The 14,094-nt window shown below is 46.1% G+C and overlaps 1 protein-coding gene across 4 annotated transcripts in view; it reads left to right on the top strand.

The window, feature by feature from the left end:
- Positions 1 to 14,094, top strand: part of LOC124472701 (disabled homolog 1-like) — a 30,137-nt gene that overhangs the window by 5,763 nt on the left and 10,280 nt on the right. For 2 of the 4 annotated variants that reach the window (XM_047027690.1, XM_047027692.1), the window contains exons 2-4: positions 4,803 to 5,364; positions 12,115 to 12,254; positions 13,894 to 13,992. In XM_047027690.1, the coding sequence (XP_046883646.1) occupies positions 5,295 to 5,364; positions 12,115 to 12,254; positions 13,894 to 13,992 (309 nt within the window). In that variant the 5' untranslated portion in view covers positions 4,803 to 5,294. Of the gene's footprint in view, positions 1 to 4,802; positions 5,365 to 11,923; positions 12,255 to 13,893; positions 13,993 to 14,094 lie in introns of those variants that run through there. The other 2 variants (XM_047027689.1, XM_047027691.1) reach the window with 1 other exon arrangement.

Genomic DNA, 14,094 nt, shown 5'->3' on the forward strand with positions numbered 1-14,094 from the left:
TCACTGGCCAATCAGCTGAGCCTTTGGTTTCCTTAGAGACACACAGTGACTTTCTGTACTGGGTTGTGAGCTGCGTTGTGAGCCTGAAATCAAATGTTTTTTGTCAAAGTTTTATGAGCCATGAACAAAGTCAGAAAACTGTTTTGTTTTGTCAGTTTTTTTTATATAGCGGTGACTCATATCTTAATTGTATCCATGACCTGTGTTCAATTACAAAGGTCACCTTTTGGCTATTTATTCAGTTCAAAGTGTTCATGGAAAAATTGCTTAATTGTCTCATTAATTTCTCCCTGCATGAAGTAATGACCAAGTGAATAAAGAGAGGGTTCTTATATAATTTTCAAAGGAAACCTTGCCTCAACCGTCTTTTCTCAACTAGTCATTGTGCAAACCAAAAGGAGGGAGAACAAGAAAATAGGACAGGGGGTTCTGGGGGGACTGGGTGGAGATAAAGAAACACTGTGAAAACCATAAACAAGTGGGGAGATAGAGAGACTGGAGAGGGACAAGATAGGGAGAGAGGACACAGTGAGAGACAGAAAAAGAGAAAAGGTGGAATGAGGCAGAGAGATAATTAGAGATAAAGGGACTGGGAGAGAGAGAGAGAGATGGAGAGAGAGAAAGGAAAGAAGGAAGACAGAAATGGAGGAGAGAGGGAGATGGGAGAGATGTCTTGGCTGTGAGAGAGCTGTTTTCCTTTAGGCCTCCTATCTTGGAACCAACCCAGTTCTCTCCCACTGAACGAGGTAAATAGCCTGTTTGAACACACTGTTTAGACTCTGAGACAGAGCACAACAACAGAGCGAGTCAACAGTGAATTAAAGACTCCTCAGGGAAGTTAAGAGAGACATCGGAGGCGTTCAGAGGATCCTATTGCCCAATTAACCATTCCAACTGCGGTCCAGTCTCACGCTGGCTGGCTGCATTTCTCGGCACGGGTGTCTCATTAGGTTTCGCAAACAGGGACGCTCTCACAGCTATAGTTCTTAGTCATTGTTTACTGTCACAACAGTGCAGCATGACACATATGCGCTTTAAAAGGTCGGCAATCTGGATCTCCTGACTAAGAAACGTAACCCAGAAGAATCAAATTACGACTAGAGAGCTCACTTTCTATGAACAGAAAATGTTAGCGCTCTTGTTCATTGATGTCACATCCTGTACTCCCCCCCCCCCCTTCTCTAAATTGCGACCCTTTCCAGTGCAGCTGAGCTAGTAAAAGGGTAATGTAGGAGCACCGTGGAGGGTAACTCCTCCCTGCCCTCTGACTAGCCATGCCTGGCCACTGCTACAGCCGTGGTTAAGTGAGTGCACCGCTCCAAGGTTTATTTTGACATAAATCTGCACTGCAAAGCAACTGCGGCGCTATACTAATTTAGTTTACCAGCTGTATGCGCTGAACCCAAAGCAATGAGGCCTCTGTTTCTATCAGGAAGCAAATGAGTATGCTCCAATGCATAAATAGTCGTTTTTTATGTGCTTTCCTGTTTTCCAGTCAACTCGACTTTGCACTATCGTCAAAACTCATTCCTCCATCTTGTCAGGAATGAGGAGGAGTAATGAGCCAGAGTGCAGCAGTGTCATGTCACAGGCCATCAGTCCACTCTAGAGGCAAGGTATACTAAAGGACAAGCTTTAGAGGAACTTTGGGGATTTTCACACCTGTGTGGTTTCTTGTGTGTGTGTGTGTTCTTATGACCTTAATATATTAAACACTTATTCCATGATCACAGTAATTGGTGTGATTAACCCAATAAAATAGAAGCTTTTATTCAGTTAAGGAGACCTATACGCCTCATAGAAACTATGAGCAACGAACAAGAAGCTAATTAGCGACACTATTAAATTAGGCCCTATCTTATATTCAAGGGCTATCAGGCTCTTGTATGGCCACCGGAGACAAGACTGTCATTGATTATGAGAACTTGATAACAGCTAACAGCTGATTAATTCATGCATCAAATGTACTGTAGAACACTGGTTTAATCCTTACACCAACTAATCAGTTTACTGTCATTCTTTGTGTAATATACATTTTCAGTGTCTTATCCACAGTTGATATAGAGACACAGTTGGTGGCTGTGGTTGTCATAGGTGACACAAGGTAAACCAGCAGGGATATTCTTGGAGGCTGTGCTATCCTGGGTTGTGACAGCCCTGTCCTGCTCCATAAGCTGGGGGGCATTTTGTAACAAAGATGACCAGCGCTAGGTGCCAAAGCCAGTCTGTCGAACAAACGGCTCTAGCAGCCCCCAGGCCATGGCAGCCTTGGCTGGGTAGGAGGCGTTAGGATCTAGGGACCTGCCTGCCTGCCTGCCTGCCTGCCTGCCTGCCTGCCTGCCTGCCTGCCTGCCTGCCTGCCTGCCTGCCTGCCTGCCTGCCTGCCTGCCTACTAGACAGTCACATGCAAGCTGGAGAGCACAGGCGGCAGCCTCCATAGAGACTGGTCTGAATAGAGGTGTAATTGGCCATATCGGGTGATGGATGGCTACTCAACCTTACTGACTCATCTGCTGAATTCAAGGACTTGTCTTACAGTGGGAGCTTGATTGTACACTCTGATTAACTGAGAAACTTGAAATGCTCCTAATAGGAGAAATGAATGTAGTGCAATCAGTCCTTTTTATTCAATTAGCCTTTATGTCTGCGTGGGAGACATTAAAGATGAACTAAATAGCTTATCCTGATGAGGTGCGCGAACAGAAATGTCTGCTGCAATTCAAAGTATCATTAGTATCACAAATAGATAATTGGGCTGCATGCAAAGACCCTTTCTTTTTTGTATTGCTGTTGCTGAGATGTATTGCTAGGCACATGTACTGTGTGATGTTCTAATTGAAAAGTCCAATACTATAGCACAACATTATTGTATGTGTTTGTAAATTGTATGTTAATCAGTTTGTTAACCCCAAGGAAGGAGCGATGAATACTTTATTGAGTGACATCACTCCTTTTTAGTCCGCAGGTGACCAATGGTGGAATGCCGCTGGCTCTGCCCATACGGCACTGAGATTTGTGTCATATCGAACACGATGAAAAAAAGAAAAACAATTTTCCCGCTTTGGTAAAGATTCCGGGCACATCACATCGTATTCCATTTATGCTCATGACAGGATATATATACCTGGTACCCAAGGGGTATGGCTGGCAATGCATAGGTGTGTGCTCTGACTCCCTCAAGAAAAATCAATGACTTGCTCTGTGATTGATGTGGTTGGTGTTAAGAAGAGAGTTGTCATATTTCATCGTGCTTCCTCACTGCAAGCTGGATTTGTTAGCTAATCCGGTTACAGATACAGATACCGATGCCAGGTTGCAAACCCAAGAGATGAAGACTGAAAATATGTGTTCAGTTTTTTAATTGTTTTCATTTTACATTAGCCAACTCGTTGTTGCAGATGGAAACAGAATAATGAGTTAGATGTAGAAATTAAGTAGTGTCCTTTAAGTAAATCTCCCTTTATATTTACAAAGAAAATACTAAAATGAGCCAATTAATAAATAAAGAAAAGGCTTATGTTTGGTGGCTTTGACAGGCTGACTTCCACAGCTTCGAAGCCGCAGAATGGAATGATGCTCGTTAACTCTGACCCAAATCATAAGAGACAGTGGGAACTGTTAAAACACTGAGCAGATTGGGAGGCTGAGTGACCTAGATACCATTGGTTTTGAAAAGCAGTCGTACATCACATTAAATCACTCTTACGGCCAATACAATGAGACATGTCTCCTTCCTCAATGAAAATTACATTACGATAAGGTTCTTTGTGACAGGAAAATTTCGTTCTCATTGCTGACACTCGAAAGGCTTTGTTTGAGACGTGCTTATATGGAGATTGCCCTCCTCTTGGACTGGCGTGACATTATCTGCCTCATAAGCGCACTTGAATCATTCCCTGGTGAAATTTGCGCAGGGTGAAGCTTGGGCTAGGCATTTGCACCCCCAGAGGGCCAGACGATTGCAACAACCTGTTGTTCAAGGAAATGTAATGCGTTTCAGCATTGCAGCTCATTTCCGAATAATAGAAGAGTTGAAGCCTTACCTGAAGAGACAGAGAGAGCAAAAGTGGTTCCTGTGACCTGGCTAAGCTATCTATCTTTCTGTCTCTCTTTCTCTCTCTCTCTCTTTCTCTCGATTTCTCTTACTCCCGAACCAACACACACATACTGTACACACATAAGGCCACACACCTACAATGTCACACAATGTCACACAATGTCACACAATGTCACACAATGTCACACAATGTCACACAATGTCACACAATGTCACACAATGTCACACAATGTCACACACGACCATGGCATGTGTGCCCAGTGCATGGGAGCTGCTCATTTTTTTAGGACAGGACAGTCAGGGTTGAGTCCAACAATGGGCATCACCATGCCAACCGCAGTGTCGGCCCAGTGTGCCAGCTTGGCAGTGTCTTCATGTTAGCAGTGGATTATTCAAGGGCACCACACTCACTGGGGGGTTCCAATTCATAGCTCTCCATGCCAGAACTCTCCGTAGTTTGTTCTAAAAGAGTCATTCTGTCATTCGCTGCTCTTCCCCGTCCTTTCATGTTACTGAGCATGCGAGAGAAAACACAATGCACACATGACTGGATGTGTTTGCCCTGTGATTAAGCTTTGGTGATCTGGAGCAGATAATAACTACCTTGTTGGGGTTATGAATTAGTAGCTGTCATTTCATTACTTAAATTAATATTCGAGTGACTGATTTAAGGAAATGTTTTTGTCATGTTAATTAATAGTCAGCGGTGAACAGTAAACATCTTCCCTGTCTGTTTGCTTCACAGTGCTTGAAGGAAATAACTTGGATGAACAGTTAATCTGGGTCTAAATCGCTTCATCCGATCGGAATATCTGCTCACTCCCTCGACAGCAAATACCATCAAATATTATAGAAGAAGTCCATGCCTTTCCCTTAGGGGGAATCACTGACTAAGCAGAAGGGGTACAAGATGATGGCTGACCTTCACTGAGAGCCAAACACAATGTCAGCACGGGTGTGAAGCGGCTCAAGAGGACCACTCCACCTCTCACTCCCAGGCACTCCAACCCCAGGATGAAGCTGCACTGAGCGGGAGGCTCAGTGGGCTCACGCCGGACCCTTGCTCTGAAGAGGACCACCAGACTTCTCACCATGGACCTGGAGGAGAGCTCCCGCGTGGACGCCCGTCTCTGAGAGGGACTAGCCAGGACATTGGAGGCTGGTCGGAGAGCTGTGCTGCCAGCCCATGGTGGATCTGCTGTGAGGGGGACGAAAACCACGGACTCAGCAGAGGAGGATGTCAGCAGAGGCCGAACTCCAGCCAGGTGTCAAAACCACCCTGAGGAGGGAGTCCAAGAGGACTAAAGGTAAGCACACACACACACGTGCACACCCCCCCACACACTCACACACACACATATACCAGCAGACACACACATACACTCCTGCATTTATACATACAGTAAGAAATAAATAGTCGTATAGACACACAGACACACCACGCTACACGTATACCCCTTTTGTCAGGCGTACCGTACCCAGTCAACCATCCTCCTGGCTAAACGAAATTAAGGTGTGATGAGAAGAAGCAGTCTCGTGTGGTTTTCTGTATTTGTGAGTCATTCTTTAGGGGGCTGAATGTCTTTTCCTTATCAGGAGAGGCCTCAGTCAGCCTGCAAAGTAGTCCTGCTCCATCCCACAGATCCAGATGTAGTAACAGCTATTCTGTGTAGCCTGGGGGTTGGTAGTGTCATGATTTAGGTGTCACGGACGGGGGAATTCACACCCTGTCGCTTTGATGAACAGCATAAGTGATGTAATAGGCCAAGGCAGCCTCAGAACGATCGCTGGGAGATTGAAATGGGATTGAATTGGCTGAGAGGTAGGGGGGGAGAGAGAGAGAGGCTGATCCCTCTCTCTCGCTCTTCATTTCCCCTCCGCCTCATCCCTCCGCCCATGAATAAAGCTACTCCAGCTACAGCAGCAGCCCCATCAGCAGTGGTCTAAACCTCTCCTCTCCTGCCTCGCCTCGCCTCTCCTGCCTCGCCTCTAATCTCCTCTCCTGCCTCGCCTTGCCTCTCCTCGTCCTAGCTGCCAGCTAGCAGCAGCAGCAGGGCAGAGGGGCCAGGTCCTCTGTGGCTGTTTCCCTGGCTCCTGCAGATCTCTCAGATAAATAGCCTGGCTGGAGGAGGGCCCATCGATTTGAGTTAAGTGGAGGGAGAGCAAAGCGGTGTGAAGGCCCAATTACACACGTGGCCATGCGACTCACTTACTGGAGGGGGCTATCAGCCTGACTTTAGCATGTTAATCACATGTGCTGCAGCAACCATTGTTACAATCACGAAGATGCTATTTAGATTCATATAAATGTAAATCCGGGGATATGGAGATTGATGTGTGTTGTCACACTGTGCAGTGTTTCACTGCCAGGGCTAGGCCAGTGAAGGACCCTCTCAAGGTGCAGGTTGATGACATACAATGACACATTTAGAGGTGTTTGTTTTTCTGAAGGTGGTAGCCTGTGGAATATGTTACTGTATCCGTAGAGTGGATTTATTTTTTATACTCCCAGAATTGAGATTGGTTTTCAAGTTCTGCAGATAAAAAATATATTGCTGGGCTGTTTTACTGGAAAAAAGACATGTTACATACAGTACACACTAACACACATCAGAGTAAATATTAAATTCCTTGTTGGTATGATTTGAGCCAAGTGTGTCTCTAGCCAGTAGCTAGCATCCAGCCTGACTGCAGTATCTGTCTGCCACGCTAAAGCCTCCCTTCTACCCATCGATGGAATTGCTTCACATGCGTGACTTCACTCCATCTCCATAGCAACTGTTGCACTCCAACTGTAATCTGTGCAAAAAAATAAAAAACGATTCACTTCCAAAAAAATAAGAGAAAAAAAAGGTGCAGTGTGAAATCTGCAGTCACCTCTCATGTGCCTAGTGCTGGCAGGTTGGAAAGATGCCCTAGAAATTAGGCAGCAGCGCTACTAAAGTAATCTCTGCTAGATTTCATCTTGTCTTACTCCAGTCGTTGCTGGATAATGAGACACCTCCAGTGTCTAACCATTTTAACACAAGGCGTCATATTCTATCACATATTCTGTCATATTGTGTCATTAGAGAAAGGCTTTAGCATTAATAAAGAATCACTGTCCCAGAGTATATCAATAGTATACATGTAACTCTGGTTCAATCGATGTATCATCCACTGTATTAATGATGAACACAATACCCCTCATTAACTCACTAATTGGTTTAACGATTCATCATTTAACGGCAACTCTATCTGTGTTCTCTGCCGCACACTGTCTCCCCATTCCATCTACAGCTGGGGTTACAGTATGTGTGATCATGTTTGTAAATGTGTATCCGTGTGTTTGCTGAGGCTTGTGAACGTTGCTTCATCCACATGGAACAGGCAGATGGCTGAGACAGATTTGCCCTGCTCATGGCCTGCATGTCCCATGCTTCCTCTCAGTCTTACTAGAAAGTAGGCTTGACCCGACAGGCACACATACATGACCAACTCATACGCAGCAAAGGGATGACTCGGGAACATGCACAGACCGATACAGCATCAAACGGACGGATGAATCGGATTCACCGGGGACGTGACCTCTCTTCATTTTCCAGATCCCTTCTATCAAATCACACTCCAAAAGTTGACCTCTGATGGACAGACGTAGCTACTCTGTAGATACATATTTTTCAAAGTTCAAAGGTCAAGCGGCTTGGATGCCAGGATCCCAAACAAAAATGTCTTGTTGCCAAGTTTGCGTATCTGGAGGGGCACTTTTGACTCTCCATCTGGTGCCATCTGTCTCTTCCGCCTTCCCTCGTCCTCAGCCCCCGTCCCCGTTTCACTATCGGGGGGGGGGAGTCTTGGTCCCACAACACACTATGCAATAGGGCAAGTTGTCCTCTCTGTTGGCTGGGGTCAACGTGGATGTTCTGTGTCTCAGATGGGCATCCCCTCACTTCCTCTGAAAAGCCCCAGCAATGTAGTGTCCTCCAGAGACTGTTGGTGACAGAGAGGTGCAGACTAGAAGCATGCATCAAGAGGAGAGAATAGAAACGTGCAAATGGATATTGAAACACAGATATCCAGAGTGAAACAATGTTTCTATGTTACATTATATTTATTACAGGGGAACTAAATGTGCCACAGGGGAGCAAGGGAACCAACGCTAACAAATAAACAAAACTAGAAAAACTACACCTGCACAACCAAATAATGCCCAACCAATAAGACCAAATTGGGTAGCTCCTATTACTTGCCTTGTGTTCTTAACAGAAGTAATGCTATGTGTTGGTGTGCATGCCCGCGGGCTGCTTACCTAACCCCTTGCCTCTGTGCGAAGAACCAAAAACACAAACTAAAAACACTATACCTAGTATAGGCACAAAACTGAGATATTGTTAAATTCTGGACCACATACGCTTTATACTTACTACTATGACTAATATCTCTGAATGTAAATACAACTGAGTTGACTCACCACACAGCACCAACACAGAATCAATCGACTGACGAACAAAAGACAAGGGTTTTTGAATAAGACGGACACAGAGACAATTGGTCGGAAGCAGCTGTGGTAATGATGATACATGACTTTGACAAGCCAATCACAGACGGACACCCGAATGGATGAATGAACGTTAGGGGGAAACATAAGGGAAGACGACACACAACTATACAGACACAGACAGAAAATAGCAACATAACTGTGTGGCAGCAACAGGGTCCCAGAAACACAGAGAGGGCTAGCCCGTGGTAATCTTTCAGTCCCACAGTTAGTGTGTCATACTCCTCCCTCGCTCCTCTCCAGAACGTCATGCAACCCTGCAGATGCAGTGCACTCCCTGTGATCTGAACTCCAGGCACGTACAGTAGGGGTTACCGCGGTCTATCAACCTTCCCATTCAGTATGCAGGGAGAATTCCGTCAGAGGATCTGTGCATAAATCTTTTAATCTCTTCTGATGTGTGATTATAAGACAGGGCCACTGTGCATGGACAGCACGAGTATTATGGGATGTAGTATATGATGCACATCACAACTTGTGTATGGTGAGGGGGGAATGTATGTACTAGAATTTAATATTAAGAGCAGACGTAATGCAATAAACAGCTAGCTAGACCATGGCTGAATGGTAGACATGTTTTTTGTGTGTAAATGGAGGAGTAAGAATACATCCAAATGAGCATCTGAATAAGACCTAGATTTGACGTTCACTTTAGTTTAATGACTTTAGCTTCTTCAAGCTTTCGTCCCCTCTGAGAGTTGAGCCCTCATGAATTAGTGAGGGGGTGTGCATAACCAAGAGGCCCTCTGCATTTGAACCAAGTCGTTTCCCACTCACAGCACTCTTAATTTGCCCTTTTTTCTCTTACCATTTTTTTTTTTATCCCCAAGAACCCCTGACAAGACATTTTGCTGAAATATTCAGGGGGAGGAAAAAAAGTAATTCTGACATTCCGTGAGAGATGTAGCATGGATGGCAAACAGTATGTTTCAGGGCGGAATAAGCTCATTTGGTGTAATATGTTCTAGCGCACTGCTTGACAGTTTTTGTTCGGGATATTAAAGCTTGTCCTACTCTGGTGCTTAGCTTAGCCAGCCTCTTAAATGTGCGTCTAACTGATGTTCGAGGCTTCTGCGCTGGAATAGAGTGTAGCGAGAAGGAGGCCTGAAATAGTGTTAAATTCTCCAAGGTGCCAGTGACCTTGATTTGAAATCCCCACCATCCCTTTGTGTCAGCTGTAGCCTGCTAACACTGACAGAACGCACATAGGTTATGCAGAGACAGGTTATTCACAGTGTAGACTGTAGCATGCTCAGGTGTGGGTCAACATAATCAAAACACTAAGCCAGAGGACGGGGCTAGAGACAAAATGAGAAAAATGTCACTGTCAAGACAGTGTTAGGCTGTCTGGTGTTGGATGACAGACAGAGAGGCCAGACCACATTAGGGAGAGCCTGTAGCGCTACTGGATGGCCACCCCCCCCACACACACACACATCCCTCCCTTCACACACACACACACATCCCCCCCACACACACACACATCCCTCCCCACACACACACACATCCCTCCCCACACACACACACATCCCTCCCCACACACACACACATCCCCGCCGCATCCTCCCCACACTCCTCCTCCAAATCTCCAGCTCCTGCTACCTCCCACTCCCCATCCATCACCCAGGGGGGCCCACTGGATTATGGGTAAGCGCTGGACCGAGATGATGCTTCTCAAAAGCAGCCTTTCATGCTGTTTACGACCAAAATCAAATCAAATCAAATTTATTTGTATAGCCCTTTTTACACGCAAGCATGTCACAGAGGGCTTCACATGCGCCCATAGAACTGCCCCTCAACCAACCTAAACCCTCAAGGAAGACAAGGAAAAACTCCCAGAAAAACTCCCACCGGGAGAAAAAATGGAAGAAACCTTGGGAGGAGCAATTCAGAGAGGGATCCTCTCCTCCAGAGACGGTTGGTAAGAGAGAGGAGCAGAACACAAGCTAAACATAGTCATACAGTGTCAATGGGTTTTGAAACACCAAAATCCATTGTTCGGCTTTATAGACGTTGGATGGGACCGGGAAACTCGCTGTTGGCCGTCATGGAGACTGGATTCCGGGTGACGACCTGGTTCAGCGTTGGCAGACCGACGACCAAGCAGGTCCTGACAGCTCAAACCCCCCACACCACAGGGAATGTGTGGGGGGGGGACAGAGAGGAGAGCAGGGATTAGAGAATGCCAGGAGCAGCTAACAGTTACAGTCAAAATAGAATGAGATCCCCACCGGTCAAGTGTGGACTAGTGCAGCAATTTAACAGAGCAAAAAGGGTATTTGATGCAGCCCCACACACCAAAACAACGACAGCCCCCCTCAGTTGGAACATGAAATCTGTTCCAGGGGAAAGAACTCTAAAGTAGGTTATACTTATACGAATAAGGATGAAAACAGCCAGTCCCCCGTTGTCTCCAACTAGTAATAAAAACTATAACAGTAACAATATACAGCAACGGAACTATAATAATAATAATACTAACAATATACAGTAACAGGTTTACTTTATTTGTAACATCTAGCTGGGCAATGTGAACATAAGCTATAATTAAAATTTAAAAGTTACATGTGATACACACATAGGCAAGCACACATCCCAGGTTTACATAGAAAGTACACACATACTTCCCTTTAACAATCATAGAATTGACTAAACAAGAACGTTTTTAATCTAGTTTTAAATGTCGAGACAGTATCAGCTTCCTTAATTGAGATGGGTAATTTGTTCCAAAGAAGAGGTGCTCTATATGAGAACGCCCTACCTCCAGCAGTTTTTTTCTTAACTTTGGGTATTACCAGATAGCCGGCATTTTGAGATCTTAGAGACCTTGCGGGGCAATAGGGTGCAAGGAGACCGGAGAGGTACAGTGGTGCCAATCCATGCAGAGATTTGTAAGTTAGTAGTAGAACTTTGAAATCAGCTCTGGCTTGGATAGGGAGCCAGTGTAAAGAGATAAGAGTCAATGTTACATGATCAAACTTTCTAGTTTTAGTCAATAGTCTAGCAGCAGCATTTTGCACCCGCTGTAAGACCACCAATAGTGCCCATGGGAACGCTGGCTGGGTGTGGGTGAACGCCCCCTACCCTCCCACCCTTATTCCCCAGGAATGTTCCATATGCAGGCCAGGGGAAGGTGATGCTGGTCGGTTGTCGAGGACTCTAATTGTTATCTGTTTTGTTCATTAGTCCCCACAATAGACCCATGAAGCCCGAGCCAGTTGGGGTCAGCTGATGCATTTTTTCGGGCTGTGACAGAGATAAACATTTTCCGTCCTGTTTTTCATTTCATATTTCATCAATATTTTCCCATCTGCTGTCCTGCTACTCAGCCACCTCCTGCACAATCACATTTAATCACCTCTTACACCTCAAGCAAGGCAGGGCGTGTCCCGTCTCTGAATGGACAGGGCCCTTCCTTATCAGTCATTTCTGTATTTCTCTCTTTCCTTCATCTACGTCTTGCTTCTTCTCTCTTTCCTGCCTGCTCTCTCGCTCTCTCCCCTTCCTCTTCCTGTCGCAGGTCAGGACCGCAGTGAGGCGGGGCTGATTAAGCGTTTCCGCGGCGATGGCGTGCGCTACAAGGCCAAGCTGATCGGAATTGATGAGGTGACAGCGGCACGCGGGGACAAGCTGTGCCAGGACTCCATGATGAAGCTCAAGGTGTGTGTGTGTGTGTCTGTGTGTAAATGTTTGACTGTCACAGAAGCCGACAGAGCCTTAGGAGTGTGTTGTGGTACCTAATCCGATTCCATTTGTACAGGCCATTATTCCGCCCCCTCAGTCCCTCCTGTCGGTGGATAGATAGACAGAGATACAGTATCTTGGCTTTTCTGAGGGAACAGTCTCAGCAGTTTCCCTATAGAAGGACAGAAACATCCCATTCAGGAGGGTGTCCTCGAGAAACAGGTAGTAATGGGATACTTATATTCCATGTTTTGAATTACCTTTCTTAGTGAAGCACCCAGAGTATTTTTCTGGTGAAATGAACTGGTACTTGGTTTCTGAACCTATAAGACAGCGAGCTACCTCTCTGTTGAATTATAGTTGAGAGTGAGCTTCTTTGGAAGATGATAGGAATTAGGCTACCTCATGTCCTATAGAGAGCGTATGGGTAGGTTTAAGTCTCTTCACTGTGTTAAATAAACTACTAGGGCTTAAAACAGCAGAGTGAAACTACAGCATACTGTACAGCATAGCGAGCCCCTCATCTTCTCATCCCCTCATCTTCTCATCCTCTCATCCTCTCTTAGTTAATGCAGCATGAGTACTGCATATCCAATACAACAGCAGCCAGGTTTACCAGCCATGCTGTGGCATTTGAACAGTGACCTGCATATGACTCCTCTAGCCACCAGTCACAGCCTGTTACAGTCAATGCTCCAGTCAATATGGGCATGCTATTATCTGGACAGGGGACAGAGGGGGATAGAGAAGGGGAGAGGGGGTCTCTATCGAGCTGCCGCTCAGAGCCTGGAAGACTTAATCCACCAAATGGAGAAGCCGATTGACGATTGACGGGAGACCATAGACTCTCTATTCAGCACAATCCTACTTTGTTTTCCCACTCCGCAGACTGAAGGCAGGGTTTGATGGTGCTCAAAGGGCTCTCTTAATGGCTGCTGCTCAGACCAAGTGCTGAGGTTGAGAGGAGGGAGAGTGTAAGGTGGACTGTATGGGGTCACTCTGTCAACATGACAGGGGTGGAAGGGTTGTCAGACGTGTTTGGAAGGAGCTCTTTCTTCTGCTTGTGTTCTTCTCACGGCTCTGATGCATAAAAGACACGTCAGGGAGGAGTACGGCCTCGATATAAGTCTGTAGAACATGCTGGAAATGTTAATTGTTTTTATAAGGGAAGGGGGGGGGGGAAAGGGCTGAGATTCATGGGAAAATATCTACTTCAAAGGCTCTCTGCAGTTGTTCAGTCAGCAGGACGTGATGGAAGTTGCCTGGGAGAGGTGATCGGTCAGCACAATCAGAAAAACGCATCTGCATTGTTGTTAGACAGTTATGCCACGAGGAGCAGCCCTATTTAAGATTTTGTCTGACAAGGGAAAGTAAAAGACAACTCCCATTACACAAGAAACACAAACAACTGAAGTATTGGCAAGGTGTCGTTTGTGGAACAAAAAGCAGCATGATGAAAGAACATTCTGTCCTATTGCACCAATTACGTAACAGCTGTTGCCCCCTTCCCCCCCACACCCGCCTCCATCACACTCACCTGAATCATAGAAGGTGGCACACTGTCTTTCCTGCTGAGCTCATTTCCTTTCATCTCCCCACGTCTCCTCTCCTGCAGGGAATGGCTTCCTCGGCTCGTTCCAAAGGGGAGCACAAGCAGCGAGTCTTTCTCACCGTGTCCTTCGGCGGGATCAAGATTTATGACGAGAGATCGGGGGTGAGTGAGTGATGACGGAGCCGGCTGTGGTCGGGCTGGGGCCACTGCGGAGCCGCACTGTCAGACCCAGCCCAGCTGCTACTGGGAACCAAGACGACAGGC

Source organism: Hypomesus transpacificus, chromosome 10, assembly GCF_021917145.1.
Source record: "Hypomesus transpacificus isolate Combined female chromosome 10, fHypTra1, whole genome shotgun sequence".
Lineage (NCBI taxonomy): Eukaryota > Metazoa > Chordata > Actinopteri > Osmeriformes > Osmeridae > Hypomesus > Hypomesus transpacificus.